At 41.4% G+C, this 22,356-nt stretch overlaps 1 protein-coding gene across 2 annotated transcripts in view; it reads right to left on the bottom strand.

Annotated features, from left to right (window-relative positions):
* Positions 1 to 22,356, bottom strand: part of ERC2 (ELKS/RAB6-interacting/CAST family member 2) — an 858,173-nt gene that overhangs the window by 210,447 nt on the left and 625,370 nt on the right. For both annotated transcript variants that reach the window (XM_087866956.1, XM_087866957.1), the window contains 2 exons: positions 6,825 to 6,972; positions 5,214 to 5,342 (listed from right to left, as the gene is read on the bottom strand). In XM_087866956.1, coding sequence (XP_087723082.1) covers positions 5,214 to 5,342; positions 6,825 to 6,972 — 277 coding nt within the window. The remainder of the gene's footprint in view (positions 1 to 5,213; positions 5,343 to 6,824; positions 6,973 to 22,356) is intronic.

Raw genomic sequence — 22,356 nt, 5'->3', positions numbered from 1 at the left:
AGGAAAAATGGTTATTTTTAATAATATTTTTCAGAACTAGTATCCCCACAGAAAGAAAAAAAAAAAAAACAACTTTACTCATTCCCATTTGAGACCTTCTCCCAAAACTGCAAAAATCTGGAAGCCAGATTTAAAAAAAAAAAAAAGCTAGAGTAAAAGTGTCAGAGGTGTGTGCTTATGAAAAAATGCAATTGGGGAGAATACAAAACTTGGACAGACTTATATATCTACTACCAAGCTATGATTAATCCTTTATCTTTTTTTATGCAACAGAAAGTTAATTTGTACTGCTCTCTCAGCTTTATACCTTGCTCAGCCTAAAATCAACCCAAATGTCAACACCTGAAGAGCGTCATAAAGATTCTTTTGTTGTTAAGCATAGTTGGAATTTCTGAACTCATTTCATATCACCTTCTCTAGCTCTCTTGACAGATGTTTAACAGGAGTTTAGGTATTTCTAGGCAAATTGATTTATGACACTCAGAAGATTTCAGGGATGAAGTAGAGGGGCTCCCTTCATAACAACAAGTCACCTTTGCCACATCTGGAAACTCAATGACATTTTATTCAAGAAGAATCCCTAAATTTGGAGGGGATTTGAACTAAAGTACAGTGAACAGATTCAGAAGAAAGGTTCAAAATGGCCACCATTACACACAATTCAAGTATGGGAAAAGGCATCTCTGAAAAGTATCTTGCAACATGGCAGGAAAGGACGTGACACCATTTTGTGGTCATTTGGCAAAAAAGTCTCATATCTTCTACCAACTCCTATAGGTGATGGCTGCCTAGAATACTGGGGTGAGAAGAATCATAATGCTAAGTTTTGTCTAAAGTCATGATTGGTCAGTAATGTCTCTCTCTTTTTTTAACAAGCTGCCTTGGCAATTCACCCACTCATTCATTTATACTTTCAACAAATATTTACTAAATGCCCACTATGTGCTAGAAATTGTGCTAGGCCTGGTGATAAACGGTCCACAAAAAAAGTCACAGGGTCATATTCTTAGTCCTCATGGAGCTCATAAACTAGCGGGGCAGATTAGTTACTATTCAAATAATCACAAAAACAAATGCAAAATTGAATCTGTTACCATGCAATTAAGTGATGTACACATTCCACAGGAGTGCCAAACTGGAGATTTGACACAACTGAGAAAGTCCCAGAAAGCTTCCCTGAAAAAAGTAATGTTGGATTGAGATTGAATGGGTGAATGGGCATTAACTAGGTGAGGAAAGAGGGAAATGTATTCCAGGCAGAGGGCATTGCACATGTACACGGCAGACCTCACACTGGTCTGAATTTGTCTTTAGCGCACCACTAAAGGAAGCCAGGGAAGATTTTTCAGCAGTAAGGGCTGGAGAGTGCTATGTGTATCATGAGATTTATCTTTAGAAAAGATCAAGCTTCTGCCCACTGAGGTCTGAGAATCTGCCTTGGCTAGGGGGCAGGCTGCACTTCCCCTAGGCACAGCCATCACCCAGAGCAGGCCAATGGCATGGTGGTGGCCATTAATGACCACCTGCCTGTCTCCTTACAGCAAGGAGAGTACAGGATCTAGACTCCAGTGGTATGGTACTGAGATTGCCAGATAGTCAAGGAGGGTATTTTGTCAAAGGGCTCTGTTCCCACTCAAAAATCTCACTAGCCATGACAAGCAAGTTCTGGTATTAGTTCTTCATGGCTCCAGTGGAAGTGGCAATGCTTTTTACAAATGCAAGCTAAGCACTGGGCTCCTTAGAAGCTGAAGGCCGGGGATCTGGAGAGAGGGCTCAAGTAGGGCAGTCTTGGACAGGGCACTCTGAGTGGTACCTGAGAGCCCTCCCTGCTCTGAGTTTGCACGGCTAATGTATTTTGTTTCCTAACTGCAGAGAACTTCTGCTCCAGAATGTACAACTCTCAGCAGATCCTGCACAAGAGTCCTACACATCCTATCCCCACCCCATTACTTCTCTGACAGCTCACTTCTTCACCTCCTTGCCTACTCTAATTCAGTCATACTGGTTTCCCTGTTCTTCCTCAAACACACCAGCATGTTCCTGCCTTAGGGCTTTGCACTGGCGATTCCCTCTGCCAAAACACTCTTCCCCTGGATATCTAAAGGGCTCTCCCTCTCTCACCTCCTTCAAGTCTTTGCTCAAGTGTTTCCTTTCCAATGAGGCCCATTTGTCTACCCTATTTTACATTTTTACCATGTCCTCAATTCTTCCCTGACACTCCTGTTCTCCCTTATACTGGTCTACATTGTTCTTTTCTTACCATGTGATTTGCTTATTTATTATATTCCGGTTTATCGCCTTTTTCCCACCCCCCCATCCCAACCATTAAAATATAAGCTCCACTAGGAAGGGGTCTTTATCTATTTGGTCACTGATGTATTCCTAAAATGCCTAGCCTTCCCTAATGCAGGGAAGGCACTCAATGAATATTGTTGAGTTGAATTCCAACATGGAACTTGGCCTCACTAAGCTACCCATGCCTTCTCACCCTTGTGCCCTGGGCAGCTGAGGAGCCATAGGCTGAGGCAGTGGAACTTGATTCCCCCAACAACATCTGTGAAGTGCGGGGGCTAATCCACGGCTCACGCTATTGCTTGAAGGATGCAGTACTTAGCCTAGCTAAGAGCAAAGTATCAACACTCCTACATCTCAGGAGCCCAACCCTGCACTTCCAGGGTTGGGTGGTATGTACAGGTATGGTAGTTGCATCATGTAGTCTCTTAGAGCCTTGGTCTGAGCAACTTAAAAATAAGAATGATGCTCTCCTCATTGTGGCAAATAAAATATCTGTTATGGGTGAATCCCCAGGACCTGGCAGAGAGCCTGGCACATGGCAGATATCCAATATGTTGGCTGGTTGATTATGAGGGAAAAGTGAGATAATGTTTGTGAACTTATGTATACATAAAGTGCTTGGCATAGAGCCTGGCATGTGGTAATCATGCATTCATTCACAAAATAAATATTTATTGCGTGCCTACTATGTTCCTGGCAAAGTGCAATAACTATGGGGATTGTTGAACAAGCTACTGATGTTCAGTCACAGGAAATGTCATGGGCAGCAGAAAGACCTGCATGAGATGAGCTGAACGGAAGGCAGCTTGCAGAGGGTGGCCTCTCTCATGAGCCAGTCTGCTTCAGTATCCTCACAGAACATTGAGCAGATGAACACCCAGACCCAGGCCTTCCCCTCTCATTGGCCTACCCACCTGAAAGAGCTCTGCCCTCCCAAGTCACTCATGCAGGTGATGACAGCTGGGGTCTAGGACTCGCTCTCCCCAGGGCACCCTCTCTGATTGACTCTATGTGACTGCAAACACAAACAAGCAAATTTAATAAGCACTATGAGCCTCTTCAGTGCACACTGGTGCTGGGGTCCACAGTTATTGACTGATCACTGCTCTCCAAGTGCTTGGGCTTTAAGGGAGGGAGAACCAGGAAGACTTAGGTACTAATGTCTGTCTGCTCTTTCTCCCACAGTTCACGAGTGTGTTCTCAACAAGTTCGGACTCCCAGGCTTGTGAAAAATATCAGCAATGAAATCAAAATCAAACCACCTTTAAGGGTTGGTGGTGATAAAATCAATTAGTAATGGTAGTAGTAGTAGTAGTGGTAGTAGTAGTAGTAGTAGTAGCAGCTCACAAATATACACCACCTATTATATGCAAAGCTCTTTATATACATTATACTTGCAACACTTTGAATTAGATTATTATCCCAATTTACAGACAAGGAAACTGAGGTTTATGGAGGTTTAGTATTTTGCCCATGATCACACAGCTAACAAGTACTCAAACAAGAGTAACCCTAAGCAGTCCAACTCTAGATGTCATCTGCAAAGTACGGTTATGGTTGTGTGGAAAAGGTCTTTTCAAGCATCATGCAATGTCCAACTGTGAAGCCTGAACAAGGCACCCAACCTCTCTGGACCTCTGGTTCCTTCTCCTATAAGAGCATCACCCCTTCAGTTTTGTTGGGAGTTGATGAGTCTGTGTATGTAAAACCTTTACACCCATGCCTGGCATGTGGTGAGAACTCAGCAGTATTAGGAATTATTGACATGATCAAATAGCTTAAGCCTAAGAGCTCTAGGCAGAACCCACCCCTTATGAATAGCCAGAGAACATTCTTAAATGGCATGTACTTCAAGCTTACACAGATAAGGGGACCTCACAGGTTCTGGAATACCCTTCTGCTTGTCACTCTGAATTCCTTTCTGAACTTGGTGGGGTATGTGTGGACTCAGGTGGCCTATCCAAAACCCAGGCTCTATTGCTTACAAGCTGTGTGTTTTAGGCTGGTTATTCCATGCTCTGAGTCTCAGTTATGCCCCCTGGAAAAGGGAGGCAATCCTATCACCCACACCACAGGGCTGCTGTGAGGACCAGGGGACAAAGTCCCTGAGGGACACTGGATACACATCCTGGGACAGAGCAAACACTCAATAAAAAGGGAGTGCTTTTATAAGCCAATTAATCATTATCCTTAGAATCGTATCATTTACAACAAGGGTACATCAGTTCATGTGCTTCTTTTTTTCCCCCTCTGTTGCCTACAGGGCGTGGGGAAGGATTTCAAACCTAAATCATCAAGGAGCCCATCCTTCTCGTTTGCTGCCTTTTTTTTCTACAATAGCCCTTCAGACCCTGCCTTAGTTCAGGCGGAAGCCTAACTGTGCATGGCTGGGGTTTCCCAAATGTGCCCCATGATACCCAAAACCAAGCCTGTCGTGAATAATGAAGGCTTTGTGCAGTTTCCCAGGAGCAAATTGAAGGGCTACACTCAATCCTTCCTGGAATCCAGGAGTACATTTTCATGATGTTGAGAAAGAAAAAAACAACCTTAAAAAAATTCTTTATTGGGAAAAGTAGAGGGAGATTTGGGGAGCAAGGTATCTAAGAGACAGAAAAGAAAAACATAATCCACTATGCCTGACAGTAAGGCCTCTGGCAGTCTTGGCTTTGCAGCAATGCTAGGCCATTTCAGAAGAGCTGGCCCCATAGGGTAGCCACAAAGTCTGGAACCCTTGGCAAATACATAATAAATGAAATCACATTACAAATCAAGATATAATGCTGTCATCTATGGTCTCAGGATTTTTGGCCACCAAGTACTGGAAATCATTAAAAGAGGTAAAGGGCAAGGCAGGATGTAGCTGTTATGCACCCCCACCCCCCTGGTGGGGGCAAGTGTCTCCTTAGCTACTGACTGACCTGAGACCTTTGGATCATGTATGCATCGTAGCTGGACCCGTGGTACTTGGCCGTAATATCTGGGCTGTAGCCAGCATCACAAGTGCATGGTATATTCGAGCTCAGGGGCTGTTTCCTAGGTCTATATACCTGTGGGAGAAAGCTACAATGGTTAGGTGCAGGAGGGGAGGGCACAGGGCTCACAGGGAAGGAGCTACGAGAAAGCAAAGTAGGGGGCTTGTCTTCACTTTCTGTGGTCGAGTGGGTGGAAACCCAGTATAGAAGATGCACAGCCCCAAACAAAGAGGTCAGATGTAAGCAGTCCCCAATCCCCAGGGCCAGCACTAGCGAGGCATGCTGCTCTGTGAAATGACCCCAATGTCTGGCAGTGACTGGGACCCTCCCTCTGCAGGAGAGGGCACCCAGGCGTGGCAGTGGTCTCTGTCTCTCAGCAAGGCAGCCCTATGAGAAATGGACTCTGCTTCAGGGCCAAAGGATGCCTTTTCCTTCCTGAGGAGGGAAAGAATTGGCCCAATTGTGAAGGGAAAGGGCTTATTTCTTTGGGCTTCCCTTCCACTCACCTTGCGCTCTATGCCCAGATCACCCTAGCAGGCAGAGAACCAGTCCTGGGGGCTGAAATTGATGTGGACACACTCCATGTGGTACCCTCTGGCATTTAGAAAGCTTCAGAGCCACATGTGACCCAAGGTAAGATGTGACAGCCACCTTGTGAGACCATAGACCATTGAGCCATAATATTTGCTGAGCTGGTTTCATAATAAAGCTAGAATCCAAGTGAGTATCTTTAACCACTGCTTCCCAAAGCCTCCAAGTTATATATGGAGAAGAAATAATGTCTGAAGATTTCAGGAATGATTTTGCAATATGCTTCAGGTGTAATTTCCATTCAAGTCACTTCCAGAAAACCCACTAAAAAGAAAAGAACTGCTTTCTGTACAAGTTAGGACTTTGCCCCTCCTTCCTTTTTCCCTCCTTTCTTTTCCCTCAGAAGAAATACAGTGGCCTAGAGAGGAGAAAAAGATGGATAATTGAGTAAATAGGTGATAAAAAGAATGTTTAGCTAAATAATGGCTGGGGAGGTCTCAAAGCATAGTCTGGCAGTGTTAGGGGCTGGGAGATGTTCCTTAGTCGAAAGGTCCTAAAGGAACTAGTTGAAGAACCAAGGTTGGAAGTATGGAGAGAAAGAAATCTAAAGAACTGGATGAGGAGAGTTACTGATGGGCCCCAGAAAGTGAGCAAGACAGAAGGTAACCAGTCCAATGGGAAAGAAGGTGCCCAGAATTTAATTCATAGTTTTTAAGATTTAGCCAGAAGTCATACAAAGTCCACTGGAAGGAAGAGACTGAGAACTACTTCTGTGGAGATGATGTGAATATAAAAGAAAGGAAAACAGCGCTGGCTGCAAACCACACAAGCTCAGGCACATGCACATAAACACAGAAAAGCGGTAAAATGATGTTCCAGCAACAACTTGGGCCATTTCATTCCTACCTGGTTTTAGCTGCTTGAGCCGGCACGATGGACATGGGAGAATGAAGAGTGGCTAAACCCAGAGAAAGCACCCAAGGCCCCCAAACCAGCAAAACACACCTTTCGTGCAGGAGGCCCCACCTGCTGCTTTAACTGATGCACGAGTCGATCTTTTTCCCGCTTGAGGGCCATAACTTCTTCCTGCGTCTTTTTCTTTTTGGAAGCAGACAATTCCAGCAAGGCAATATTTGCATCTTTTTCACTGATTGCCGCAAGCAGCGCTTCCTGTCTGGTAAAATAAAGAATATTGTGATCATTTTTATAAAATGTAAAAAAACAACAACAATTGTCATTTATAGCTGAAATGAACCATAGAGCATTGCCTTAATGGGAAGGAATTACGGACAATATTTAAAACAAACTAACTCTTGGATTCTCACAATGGACAAAGTAGTTTGGGTCAGAATCCCTGAGACCCATACACTGCTTCCTCTGAAGAAGCCATCTTTCTTTGGTTTCATAGACAAAGCTGCAAAGTAGAAATGCAGGGAGTCAATCTGTGCATTCACTTCTAGGACACTTTGTCCATCCATCCAACCATCTATCCATCCATCCATCCATCCATCCATCCATCCATCCATCCATCCACACATTCACCCATTTGCCAAGTAAAGTTCTAGGTACTCCAAGACAACCCAACAAAACTGGGCAACAATTTAAATATCAATATCATTTTTTTATGCAAGATTTTCTTTTGAAGGCAGGCAGAGATATTTAGTGGGATAGTCCTTTCCATTTTCAATGTAGTTAATGATGCTTTCCTGCTATTCCACCAAAAACCATTCCTTCCTCAGTCTTCCTTATCTAGTCATTATACCACCATATACTGAGTAGCCAAAGCCCCAAACCTAGAAATCATCCTTGATTCCTTCCCTTTCTTCTCTTCCCAGAGACACCCCATCAACAACTTGAGTAGGTTTTACTCCAAAAGACATTCCTTATCTAAACATTTTTAAAAGATTATTTACTTATTTATTTATTTTTGAGAGAGAGAGAGAGAGAGAGAGAGAGAGAGAATGAGCAGGGGGAAGAGTGGAGGGAGAAGCCGACTCCCCAGTGAGCAGGGAGCCCAATGTAGGACTCGATCCGAGGACCCCGGGATCATGACCTGAGCCAAAGGCAGACACTTAACCGACTGAGTCAACCAGGTGCCCAAAAGACATTCCTTATCTAAACTGATCTACTGCTACCAAACTTCTCCCAACCACCAGCATCTACTTCTGTAGCTCACTGGTCTCCCTAGAACAAAACACAAAGTAATCTTTAAAAACATTATAAATTTTGGGGCACCTGGGTGGCTTACTCAGTTGGATGGCTGACTCTTAATTTAGGCTCAGGTCATGATATCAGGGTTGTGAAATTGAGCACCAGGCAGGGCTCCATGCTGGGTGTGAAGCCTGTTTGAGATCCTCTCCCCCTGCCCCTTTTCACCCTCTAAAAAAAAAATTACAATACTTTGACTCCTTAATCTCTGATTATTGCTTACTCAAAATAGTATTAGAATTCCTTCCATTTTACAGTTCAATTTTCTGGCAACATCTATCACAAATTTCAACATGGGATTTTGGGGGACTATTTTTTTTTTTTTTTACGATTTTATTTATTTATTTGACAGAGAGAGAGACAGCCAGTGAGAGAGGGAACACAGCAGGGGGAGTGGGAGAGGAAGAAGCAGGCTCCCAGCGGAGCAGGGAGCCCGATGTGGGGCCCGATCCCAGGACTCCGGGATCATGCCCTGAGCCTAAGGCAGACGCTTAATGACTGAGCCACCCAGGCGCCCTGGGGGGACTATTTCTAACTAGAAAATGGCTCTCCTGGTGTCTTTCATTTAGTTCTTCTTTACATTAAGGAAGTCTTGTCCCAATCTGCGTCACTTCTGCCACATTCTAGATACCTTATAAGACCTCAGAGTCCTGGGAAAGTCTCTGTATTGAGTATTTTCTTTGCATACAAGTCCCAGGACTAAAACCTGGTCATGATCCTGTTTTGTCTTTCTTTAATTCCCAGACCAGGCCCCCTCCAGACCAGGCCCCCTCCAGATGTTTGAACAAGATGGTCATTATTTGGATCTCAGATTTTCCCCCTTTTCACTGCAGGGATTTGTATGGACTTTTCCGGGCCCTGCTAATGGCAGGCAGTAGGAGCTTCTGTTGGAGGCTCAGTCAGACATATGAGCAGCAGAAATGTCAGGGAATATGTCCACTCTCCAGAAGAAAACCAGTGCAGGCTGGACTATCAACAGCAGCATTCAAATCTAGCTTCACATACCCTGTCTCCTTCTGGATAACATCTTGAGACAATAGACATGCTTACCATTCACAGCTCATGCATATTTGTACATAAAGCCAAGCTGAAGAGGCTGCACAGCCTTCAACTCAGGGAGAGCCCATTCGCTACCTAACTACCACACAGCTAAGGTGGCTGCAATATTTTACCCCACTCTGCCCCAAATTGAAATGTCCATGTGAAGCTTTTTTAATGGAAACAACCTAAGAAATCATTAGTATGGAAATTGGGGATTGATCATAAATAATGCTGCATCTCCACACTTCATTCTTTCTTTTAAAAAGATTTTATTTATTTGTGAGAGAGAGAGAGCAAGTGTGCATGTGCCTGCAAGAGTGGGGGGAGGGGCAGAGAGAGAGGGAGAAGCAGACTCCCCACTGAGCACGGAGCTCCTGCGGGCGTGGGGCTTGCTCTCAATCCCAGGACTCTGAGCTCGTGACCTGAGCCGAAGTCGGACACTTAACTGACTGAGCCACCCAGGGGCCCCTCAACATTTCACTCTTTACAGCTATATGCAACATTTAAAATGCCAATGAAAAAAGATCTGTGAAAACATTTATTTGTTAAGAGACAATTCTCCATGTGTCTCATGTTTCTGCACATGTTACAAGCAAAGGCACTACCTTCTTTTCTCACAATCTTTCTAGAATGTTTGTATAGTAAATAGCCTTGGAAGACAGAGGTAGTTTCTCCCTTAGGATCAAAGAGTAGACATGCTTACTGCCCTCATATAATAGCATCTCCATCCAGAGCAAAGGGCAGGCACGTTAATGCCATTCTGTAAGCTCAGGGTTCTTCTCTTGTAATGCAACCCATTGTAGGTTCAGCTATTCACTGGACTCCTCTGCCTTGCCTCCATGGGACTTGAGGAAAGGAGAATTGACATAAATATGCTGACACTGCTCTCTGCACCCTGAGCAGTGAAGAAGTCCTTTGTTTCTGACCTCAGAGTCTCTGGTCATCTACCTCCATCCATGAAACTGAGGCAGGCTAACCCATTAGCATGCCACTAGGGAAAAATCTCAGAATCCTCACATTTCTTGATGTGCATGTGTATATACAATAAGATCTCCCATACATAAAACTATATTCATAGAAAAAAATGGGAAGGAAAGACACCAAAATGCTAATAGTCATTATCTCATGGTGGTGAAATAGATAGGCTGGTTTTTGCTTTTTTTTCTGCCTATACCTTCATGTGGTCTTCTTCTTTCTCACAAAATATCATCAGAGTAAATATTAAAAAATTGTAAATGAAACTTTTCAGTCATCAAATAAACTGCAGGTGCATGCCTCTAATACCTGGCATATGTGAAATTTGTTCATTTTCCCATCGAGGTATTCATTATGTTCTCTCTGTCCCTCTCACTCTTTATACACAGGTAAGTGCACACACACATACTTTCACATTATACACGTCTCGTACAATCTACATCATCTCCCATGTGGGCAATTGTAATCATTGCCTAAGTAGGTTCCCTGTGTCCACTTTTATATCCCTATGTCCTATGGTCCTTTTCAACACATTTTCCTCTTCCAGGTCAAAATTTAGAATTATACAGCTTTAATAACTGTTAAAAGTCATTACCAACCTAAAGAAGGACACTTCTAAACTCCTTTTGCCCAATAATTCTATAATTTAAGCTTTTCATGACTTAACACTTATGTATCCTCTTGTAATATCATTAAAATTCCCAACAAATTAATTTCTAATCTGTTGATCAGAAAACTGTTGATCATAAAACACGTATCAATTCCTAATTCTCTACAGATGTTATTACTATAGTCCCAAATCCTATTATTATTAATTGTTAAACCTCTACATATATTTAAAATCATTTTTTAAAAAGTACATTTAAACCACTACTCATCAATGTTAAATTGATACAGAATAACCCATTTTGTTCCTTGTAACATTTTCCTTACTTTTTAAATTTTGTTTTGTTTGCTTCTGGCTAACAAATCTGTTTTATAAATGCTAGTATTATATAATCACGGAACTCTGAACAAAATTAGTATAACAAGGATTATATATGTGTGTGTGTGTGTATATATATATACCCTCCTTTAAATATTGATCATAAACTAATGATAATTTCTCTTAAAATAACTTGATTAAAATCTACATTCAATAATTCTAGTCTAAGTCAAAGGGTAATTGGTAGAAAATAAAAGTATATAAAACTAGAAAAATGTGACCATTTCACACTTTAGGATATCTGGAAAGATGTTCTGAATATGTTAAGGCTATATTTGGCCACTTCTTACTTTTACAGGGAAGCCAGGCAAAGAAAACTCTTAATTCTAGGCTGATAGAACCATTGCATTTGTGGTTTTTTTTAAGCAATAAGCTTTATAAAATGAGTTTCAAATAATTCTTTATCAAGCTGACACATTTCAACTAGTAATTTAAATCGCTGTGAGCTAATTCTGCAAAGTTATGGGTTTTCATTATCCCTGCTTTAGAAGTCAGGGGCTTTTTGAGAGTAAGGGATACTGAACATACATTTTTTAAAGATTAATTTCATCTGCCAGCCCTATATCAGATTCTACACTTTTTGCAATTCCCATAAGGCAATTTCCTAATACATCTACTTAAAGCACTGAATGGCAAATACTTTACTGAAAACACACAGAGGCCTGTTTTGAGAAAATGGCAAACATTGTAATAAATTAGGAAGCTTAAATGTTACCACTTTTTTTTTTTTCCAACAGGGAATTTTGATTCAGTCTTTCAAAGTCTGGGAAAACTGAAATATTTGCATTTCTAATGCCCTTTTACATCTACATGTTTAAAAAATATGCTTAAGTATAAAGCATGTACCTGTGAAAAGACATTTGGATATAAACTGGAAACACAAAGAAAAATCCTCATTATTTTCCCCATAAAGTGAATTATCTAGATTCAAGGCCAGATTTACATTGCTTCAGAAATTGTTACAGTCCCATCAACCTGAAGCAAGTTTCTATAAGTCTGAAATCACCTTCAGCCGTTAATCTGTCCTTTCTGTTCACAGACAACACGAAAAGAACATATTTCCTCATCTTTAGATAGTTAGTGGGGTTAAGTATATGCCAAAGGCTTGCAAAATTATCTTTAGAACACTGCAATGCTTCAGTATACAATTACTAAGGTGATCTGTCTATGCCCCAAAATGTAGCTTAAAATATGAAAAGGAAGCCCAAGTAAGCTAGAAAGGAAGATAAGATAATGCAAAGAGAAATAAATCTATAAGAGTCTGCTGAATGCCAAGCTAAGAGAGTGGACCATAGACAGCATTTTATCAAAGTGCAGCCTAAACAAACGTCAGGGGGAATAATTTCTTTAACAAATATGGGCAACAATGAACTAAAAAGAGGGGGGACTTCTGTGCCCTCACACACATTTAGTCAGGGTTAACAATGGATAAAAATATGTGCAAGAACACATTTAATAACCCTATGCTGTCACTCAGTTTGTAGGAGGTAGTCAAGATACAGCTAATAAAACACCAAAAAAATGGTTTGAGCCACCCTGAAAAAAAAAAAAAACCCTCAATGGAATAAAACAAAAGAAGACTGAAGGGCGTCTCCCACCAAGATAAATGCCTTCTTTTGAGTGTTGCCTGTGGCTAACCTTCACAAAGAAAGCTCCAGAATCCTCTGATGGTAATACATCACTACATCACTTATCACAGTCAATTTAAAAGGGAGCTTTATAAACATTTCTATTTCACTCCCTGTTGCTGTCGCTCTATTAATGATGACTTGAGCTTTGAGAGAGGGTCCAAAATTAATTTTAGGAGTTGTAAATGAGGCAGACCAATTAGGAATTTTATAAATTGGGTTGGGGGGAGAAGTATTAACACATTTTTTTTCCTTGCAGACTCTTGTTTTAGTGAGCTGACCCATCTTCAGGAACACATTCAATTACAAAAGCAGATGCTTAAAAAAATGCATTCCATTAAGAAATGTTTGGATAATGACATGCAAGGGAGAACCTACATTATGTATGGTGCTCAGCCCGCAGTCATGTTCTAATCATACTGTGGGAAAAAAAATTCCGCTCAATCAACTTTTCCCAGTTAATTACTGTTTTCTTTCCCTCATGACCCTGAATCTTCAACCGTAAGTTCAGTAGGAGGTGACTTAAGACAGACGGTGACGAAAGATCCTGTTCAAAACAGCCTCTCTCTCACCCCTGGGGTGAGGATGGGTGGATGTTTGCTGTGATCAACCCTGGAGAGAGAGATGCTCATTTGCTTCAATTTTAAAAGCAAAATTTTTAAAACACATCTTGAGAAAGGAAAGTCTTCTGATATCAATTAATATCAACACTACCCACCAGCAGAATGATGTATTGTGTATGCAGAAGGACCCACGCAGAAAGCAAAGCTGCTCACATAAGGTGGGGCCCACAGGGTGAGATGTATTTGAACAACCACAAGTTCCAGCAAGGACAAAGAACAGACTAGATTTGTAAAGGCCAGGCTTTGGCAGCCCAGACTCCTTAATGCGGTTTGCTCTCTGTCGCCCACCAAAAACTGACCTCAAGAAATAGTTTACTCCAATTATGGAGAATTTTGTCTTTGAAACCTAATAGCACACGACTGGAATTTCCTAACACAGGGGCCACAAAGTCTTGTGGAAGCTCTTTGCTCCATGCACCAGCTTTTACCCCACTACTTACTCAGGGCATGACCTAAGTAGGCAGCTGAGCCATCCTTGGGTTCCGCCAAGTGCGGCTAAGCCAGGAAGCTCTGGAGTGGAAACACTGCATTTTCAGGACCCTGAGATAGCAAATGCCCACACCTCTTGTCATCCTGCTACAAAGGGTGTCAAGGAGTCTGAGGCCAACTGACTTTCCCATGTGGAAGAGGGCAGATGAGGATGAGTGTTAGGAAGAGCTACTGCCTCCATCCTAAATTGCTCTCTCCATTCCCATCCCTTGGGAGAACTGATAAAAAGGCAATGAGGGATGGGAGGAGCCCTTCTCAAGTCCTGGTAGAAGATGTGTGTGTGTGTGTGTGTGTGTGTGTGTGTGTGTGTGTGTGTGTTCGTACTGATTACTGTGTACCACACACACAAACACGAGATAAGAAATTATTTCTTTTGATTTCTAGTCTATTATGATTTTTTTAAACTTATCTACATAAATAAAATATTACTCATGTCCTTAAGACTTGATTAAGGTACTTGATTAGGGTAGTAATTTAGTGCCTGAGCTTTGGAACTGAATATACCTGGGTTTGAATCTCAGTAATATCTATTGTTTCTATAACCCTGGCAAGTTACTTAATGACTCTGAAATTTAGATTTCCTCATAATTTAACTAAGAAGGATGACAGTCATTATCTCTTAAATCTTTGTGAGAATTAAATGTGATAATGCACGTCAAGATTCTATTCAGTGTCTGACACAACCACACAAATGTTAGCAATTACTTATTATTACATACATGGATACCACCAAATGCAGAGATTCGTTTTGCCTTATTTTCTATCAGGCTCCCCTTTATAGTAAACATTCTAAACATGCCAATGGGTCTCTTGTTTCAAGGCTGACTCTCTGAAATTGGTTTCTGTGTAGGTGCACATTTGACTTTCACGAGATGATGTCTGTTTTGCAAATTTAAAGGAGAAAACAGAGCTTGAGTGTGGACACAGTGTGTTCATCATAGAAGAGTTGCATCCCAGGCCAGACAGCTCTGATTTAGTCAATAACTGCTCAATATCATTCCGTCCAGACTGATAGGAAAGGCCACACGAAAGTGGGCAAGACATGATTTCATGCCACATGAGAAATGGAAACATGTTTTGAAAGGTGACCTATTAAAAGTCAAGGTCAAGTGCAAAATCTAACCAAAGTCAAACAACTTCAAAACAAAACTTCTTCCATTAAAACAAACCCAAAAAACAAAAACCTTAAAAAAATGGTAAATTTGGAAGGCGGGGAGGGCAAGTAAAATGAAGGGCCTCTGACCCTTCACCAGGCACACCAGGCATACACTAGCACATCAGGCATTAGTGTGTAATTGCTCGCTATAGTTCTCATTTGTTCCCATTATTCTCGTTCAGTGATGAGAAAGCGCCTCTGTTGACCGATTAACTCTGCCAATGTAGCTTTCTATGTGTAATACACCCAACCAGACTCCCCGGAAGGGTTATTGATGATTGATAATAGGAAAACCAAATACATCTGGACTTCACTGTGGGCCAGAACTTTGCTAAACCTATTGTCCATGGATGATCAGTTACTGTCAAGACACTTGCCTTATCATATTAACTTTTTGGTTGCAGATGAATAACTGCCAGAAAATAGGTCACTAAGTCCAAGGTTTAGCGCTCAGGGTATCTGATCAATTATCTTTTTTTCTTATTGGTGAGATATATAAATGTATATATATGCATATATATATATGTATTTCCCAAAAGACAATATATTTTAATTTTCCCTCTACTGTACATTTAATGCTACTAAAATTTGTTAGTAAGTCTTTGCACAGAGCAGCAATTGCCCTCCTGTACCTTGAACTAAATATTTCCCCTCTTAATTGAAATTTTTGTGTTAAGTCAAACCTCCCTTTATTTATGTTTACATGGAATAGAATATTCCCAGAGGCTAAATTATAATGAAAAACAAAACAGCTTGTCATGTCATTGCTGTAAGAGGAATATGAGCAGAAGGGGGCACATTCCAGAATTTTGCTAATGCAACATTTGAAGAAAATTGAATTAAGGTTCTGTAAAGCAGATCTTGTAGAGAGAAATACAAAAAATTAAGTTTAGTGGAAGCAGCTCCTTTGTGACGGTTCCTATTCAGGGGAAGGAAAAAAGCCGTGCTGTCTTTACTGGGGGAAGGAAACATAGTGGTGTATCTGTGTGTGCCAAGCAAAAATTAGGTTTCCAGAAGGAGCAGGAAGGCATCATATCTGATAGGGAGGAGGGCTAAGCAGATTCCCCTCAGCTTGAAGCTGTTCTCCCTTGCTGTGCCTGCCATCAAAACGAACAGCTATTTGGGATAACTTGTAGGAGTCTTCCTTTGGGAAGCTGGTGGCTTTTAAAGCACCCTCAAAGACATAATTCCTCAAGTAAATCTCTTTGAGAAGTTTGGATTTTAGGTCTGCCATCTCGTGGCCATTGCAATAAATACTGCCCTTTTCCAGTCTTTCCCAAAGTAATCACACCTCTATCATCTATATTCTGAAAAGGTACCACGAAGGGTGCTTATTTAAAAAATGAACGTTAGCCACAGAAGAGCTCCACAAATGTAAGGAGCTAGGGCATCTCACATTCTAATCCCCTTTCTGCTCACATTTTTCATTTCGTGATGGAAGCTTAAATTCAAACGATCACTTACCAAATTATCAAATAAACATTCAGTATAGGATTGAGCCTGCTGAAAGGCAGCTTAAGAGGGGAGACGCATGTTTTAGTGCCTTTTTTTAAAAAGAGAAAACTTAATGGACACATAGTTGCATCCAAATGAATGAAAGGATCAGCATTTCTGTACTTGCCATACATGAATTTGCTAGGAGAACGTATAGAATAAAGTAGACTGTAAATCCAAAGGGGCTTCATACCTAAAAACTAGGATGATATGTTTTTCTGAACATACTTCAACAATGTGAGGGAGAAAAGTGAGACCAAATTTATAGCAGTTACATGTTGGGAAGAAATTGCTAAAATACTGCCATAAAAACACATTAGAGTCTGTCTAATGCACACTCACTAGCCACTTGTTGTACGTGTCAATGGGAGAGAAAGCAAATGCGTGTGGCCACTTCTCAGCAAGGTTTCACCAATGTATCATAAGCTCTAAGCTAAAAAGAGATGCAAGAGCATATTCCATGACCATAAATTAATTTCAGAGCCCAAACAGAAGTATAAAACTATGCATACACATACAGACACCTAAAGTATTGCATTGTGAAGCAACTGATTTAAAAGACACATGTACAATGAAGAGTTCCAACAGTCAGCTAGTGAATCCAGAAATAATGAGTTCTATCTGTTAGTTACCTAAAATTTCTGGATTCGTGAATATAATATATGGGACACTACTAGCATGCTCCTTCTCAGAGGTTGAGGGAATGTGAAACCAGACAGCGGATGCAGAATTAAAGAGTCTGGTAAACTACCTGAAAGCACTCCACATCTGGAAAGAATCGTGGGGGAACCAGCCCAAGACACAATGGTATAGAAAGCAGTCTCAGATTTACAGTATGGGTGGCCTTGTGGCTCATGGAAGTGAAATTTCCACTCTGGGAGGAGTGATCACTAAGAAGCAGGAATATTTCTGATGTGAAATTAGGAAGTCCACTCCAAAGCAACTGGAGGGAATGTGTTCCTCTGGGGTGGCTGTTTATTGACCACACAGAGAAGAATAAACTAACCAGATGATCGGAGTCCAGTTCTTCAATTCCTTGAACACATATTAACTGAGTACCCACTGCATACCAGGTACCAGGGAAGAAAGGACAAAGAAGACAGGCACAACTCCTGTTACCACACAGCAGACCCCAGAGACTCTCCATGCACATAGTCATGATGGCTGACCCTGCAATGTGCCACAAAACACAAAGAAATACCATTCTATTTCTGTCAGTAACGAATACCAGATCATTAGCAATACAAGGCAAAGAAGATATCCATGAATCCTGTTTACCAACCCAAAGGCTGGGCATAAGAATTCACATGGCACGTTCACCCATGTGCATCAAATACTGGGATAATTGATTCAAAAGCTCTCTCCCATCCTGTCCTCTTCATTCTGAATGTCCAGTGTGATGCAGTTACAACCCAGAAGCTCAAAAATGAACAAATAAACAGAAACCTGAAACCTCCTGTTCATAGCTATAAGGCTGAATGATATGAAGTGCACTTTTTGTGTGTGTCAGAAACAGTAAAATATCAGAGATTTCATGCAGTCTAACCTAACAATTTTCTTCCATAAAAAAAGCAACTTTATTGGTTTCTTCATCTGCTTGTTTATAATACATGCCCATAGATAATTATAATTCCTTATGACTTTCTAACCTAGACGTAAAAGATTAAAGGAATTCCCTCTCCACAATATCCAACTACTAATCTTACATGCACCCCAGACTACCTACTAGAGACAACCCAGTCCATAAGCGAGAACAGAGCAGGAAGAAGGGAACTAGAAGCCCTGAAAGGTGACAGATCCCAGTCCCTTACTGGGTGCCCCCAAACCTGGAAAACCACTTAGTGAGAAACTTCCTGGTGATCAAATCCCAACCTGATACTGATTACCACTCCCTGAGATACTGACCTGTTGACTGATTGCTTCGAGATCAGATCATCTATCTCCCAGGACAGCCTTGAGGCTGCCCTGCACCACTGAGCAGCAGTGGAGCACCTTCCTTTAGATTTGAACTTCAAGTCCCAGGGCATAAGGCAGAAGTCAGAGAAGAATGTGGCTGCAGAATGCTTAAAGGGTTTTCTAAATTCCCATTAGTGAAAGGACCAAGAAAAAAGCATCCTTGAGGGGGTGACACAATCATGGGTGGGTGAAATAAAAGTACCATCTAACGTCAATCTGTATCTTAATCTCTGAACATATCTGAAAAGAATTTACTATGGACAAACACTGTGCTAGATGCTAAGTGGGAGCGATAAGGGATAGGGCTTGCAGACTTCTGGTAAAGTAAACAAATGCATACGAAACATTAAATCACAAAACAAAAGACAAATAAGAGTCGATTAATGCCTTCATTGTTAGGATGGAGGATTAGCAATTATTAAGTTATCCTTTGTTTGCTATATGCATATGTGAGGCATAGGTAAAGCGCATAGTTTCATTTAGTCCTCTCCAATTATCCTCCAAAGAGAGAGTTATTATTATTCATATCGTGAAGTTCAACAAACTGAGTCTGTGAAATTTAAGCAGATTGCCCAACATTACATCATTTTTAAATGGTGAAACTGGAATTTGAATCCAAGTCGGTGTGACTTGGTCATTTCACTAAAATTCTTGGTTGTAGGAAGGAAGGAACATCCTTTTGGTCTGGGATGACGGGGGTAGGTTTTCACAGACTGCAGAGGTGGTGGTGGGGTGTGAAGGAACGCTGTATTGGAGGGCTCTAGAAGAAAAGAGAGGCTTTCAGATGGGGATAAGCATCTGAGGAAAAGCTAAGAGGATTCAATCATTTAAAATTATATCTGTCTTGCATATTTACTCCTATTTCCAGCTACATAACTTCCAGGGATTTTAGAGTACCACCACAGAAAACGCATGGTCAGATTAAGTGATTCCTAAGTGCCAAATCAAAGACTGGCACTTGCTTGTGCTGAAGTTCTCATGCGTGCACACACACGCTCATTTACACAAGCACATACAAGCACATACACTCTCACTCAGGCACACAGGTGAGGACATGGGAAAATATTGTAGGGATAAGATTGCCAACACCCTCTCCAGGTAATGGCAGCCTTTTATTCTGAAATTAGATAATGTCTTTCCTCATCTGTGGTGTTAAAATGCCCTTTTATCAAATGATGGTGATGGAGTTAACATTTAAATAGCCTTATTAAACTTAGTAGTTTAATAAGCTTTATATTGTTTTCAAAAATATTTTTTCACATTATTGGTCCATAACATTAAAAATCTAGAAAGTGTTCATTTGATTGCTGAATATTATTATAACGAGGGTATGTTTGAGGAACATCTGGCCATTCCCTTTTACTCTGCAGAGATGGGGGCTTGTCATTCCTTTTGAAAAATGCTTGACCTTTTGCTAAATATTGCCGAGATTTCCAAGCAGGTTGCCTTAGAAACGTCATGTTGAACCCCAATTGTTCTTACTAAGTGTCACTTACTAAGTGACCATTTCTCCGATATCTGTTTCAGATATTGTATCCCTAGGGTATAGGCGAGGAGTGATCTTTTATTTCACAAATAGTCCCCGCTACGCACAATGTCCAGGTCCTTCTCAGCACCCTCAGTTACCAGAAAAGGAAAGAAAAGTTGGGTCGGTCAACATTAACCGTTAGGAAAACCACATATAAAGGTTGGCCAGAGAGTCCAGTATGAAATATTAAAATATGACATACTCTGCCTCTCCTTGCATTGAATTTTTTTAATGCAATATATATATGTATGGCTATGAATGTGTGAATAATCAGTGTCTGGAAGACTTAGCCATATGGTAGTTACTCCTCCAAGTATTGGCTGAAGTGTACGGATGAGGCTTACTCCCTAGGGACGCTAAGATTTGAATTAGGAAATCACAGGTAGATGAGGCCGATGCCAATCCAATAGCAGAAAGAACTCTGGCTAAGTCACAGTTTCAAACAACCAGCACAAGCTGCCTCTTTCCCATCTCTGAAGGTATCGGTGCAGACAACAAAGGCCCATGTCAAGCAATTCCCAGAGCAAGAATTCTAACAAAAGATGAGTTTGGTTAGGTTTCTTTGGACTGTCAGCTACAGAAATGGACTCCAGCTAACTTAGCAAAGAGAGGAGTATTAGAGGCATACTTGGATAGGTCAAGGGAAAAAAAGACTAACAAGTGAGTCTTAGGAAAGTCAGTGAGAAAGATGCTCCAGTACCCTGGTAGCAGGAAATTCCAAATCCATCTTGGGAAGGCATACCATTTATATAGTAACTCTGCTAAAACCTTCAGCCTTAATGGAAAAAGGATATTTGACCTTCCTAGAAAGAAAATAGATTAGCCCAGTCTTGGTCAATCAGCTATAGGTATGGGGGCGGGGGGGGGGCGGGGATTGGGGGGGGGTCCCTATCACTGGGAACCCACCCTAAATAATGGTTTCACATCAAAAGAAAAGGGGATAGATAGGATTTGAGGGCCATTCTCATTGGCAATTACTCTAATAACCTCACAGCCTGAAGGGTCTATTTCAGTGGTGTGTTGGAACTGGCTGCTACTGGCTAGGGAGAGTCAGTTACCTGGATCTCTTTCCAACTCCATGGTCAGTCGGTACCTTGGCCATGGTAGGAGTATTTACACTATGGAAATTGGCAAATACTACCAATCAGGGATTCCCCCCCCTCCACCATTGCCCTGTTTTCCCAGCACACCACTGGCCTATTTCGAGATTATTGAACACTCTTGCCAAGACTGTTATCCCCCCCAGGGTACATGCCACAGATCCCACAATAGGGAATATTTAGCTAACACTCCCCAGCACTTTTTCTGTGCCAAACACTACACTATCCTACAGCACGATAGCACTATAACACTATACTATACACTATTCTAACTCTTCTCTTGTGTTAAGTCATTCAATCTGCACAGCCATCTAATGAGGCAGGTGCTATTATTTCCCCATTTACAGATAAGGAAGTAGAGACAGAGGGGTGAATTAGCTTGCTAGAGTTCACATGGCTAATAAAGGGCAAAGTGGAGATTTGAACCCATGAAGTCTATAATTTAATAAGTCTCAAAATAAAATAAACAACCTGAAACTGTTGTTCTAAGTAATGATGCCATTGACACAGAAAAAACTGACAACCCAAACACTTTGAACCCAGTGAGGACTTGGCTGAATTCCAATAAAAGGATCTCCCTTTAGTCATAAAGCTGCTGTCAGTGAAAGCAACCCAGGACAGCTCACAACTAGTGCTTGGATGTTCATTCCTTTCATTTTCTGGAATGCCTGTGGACTGATGCCAAATCTAAACCTGCTTACAAATCCTCAGAGATGAGAGCGATTCACCATGTATAGTGCCAGAATTCCCCAAGTGAATGACAACAGCGTTTCAGGACTCAGTGGGCAGTGAACTGGCCATGATGCCACAAGGCCAATGAGAAGGGGGGGAGAAGTCTGAACCTTCAACCCCTACCCCCCACTGGTACTAATGGGAAAATAGAAAGGAGGAGACTCCTAGAAAGACAGTCACCTGATTTTAGATGTGTGCCTTGGACAAGTCACTTGATACTATACATCTTAAATGAAAATACTGTTACCCACTCCCAGGGTCACTGAGAGGTTCAAATGAGATGATCCACAGGAAAGCATCTCATCAACTGCAAAATCTCATGAAATTGGCAGGCATTACTATGGGCAGTAACCCTACGCACACAGCTCTGATCCCTAAAGCCCGAACAGTGATGGATGGTGCAGCTTGATTCATCCCAAACAATATCTGTGATGGACCCACTATGAACTGGGCACTGCTTCCATGAGTTGAGCCAAATTTGTTTAGCCTGCTTAAAACCATAAGTCCAAATGGCTGGTGGGAGTTTCACCTGGGACAAATAGTGTAAGTCCACGAAGGGAAAATTACTATCTGGAGGAAATACAGCTTTCCTTTTCCAATGATTCCTTGAAAGAAGTGACCATAATCCACTTGCAGGAAAGAC

This window comes from Ursus americanus, chromosome 14 (assembly GCF_024610735.1).
Source record: "Ursus americanus isolate L20-20 chromosome 14, mUrsAme1.1.p, whole genome shotgun sequence".
In the NCBI taxonomy this organism is placed as follows: domain Eukaryota; kingdom Metazoa; phylum Chordata; class Mammalia; order Carnivora; family Ursidae; genus Ursus; species Ursus americanus.
The sequence above is the reverse complement of the archived record's forward strand: the minus strand, read 5'-3'. Positions and strand labels throughout refer to the sequence as shown.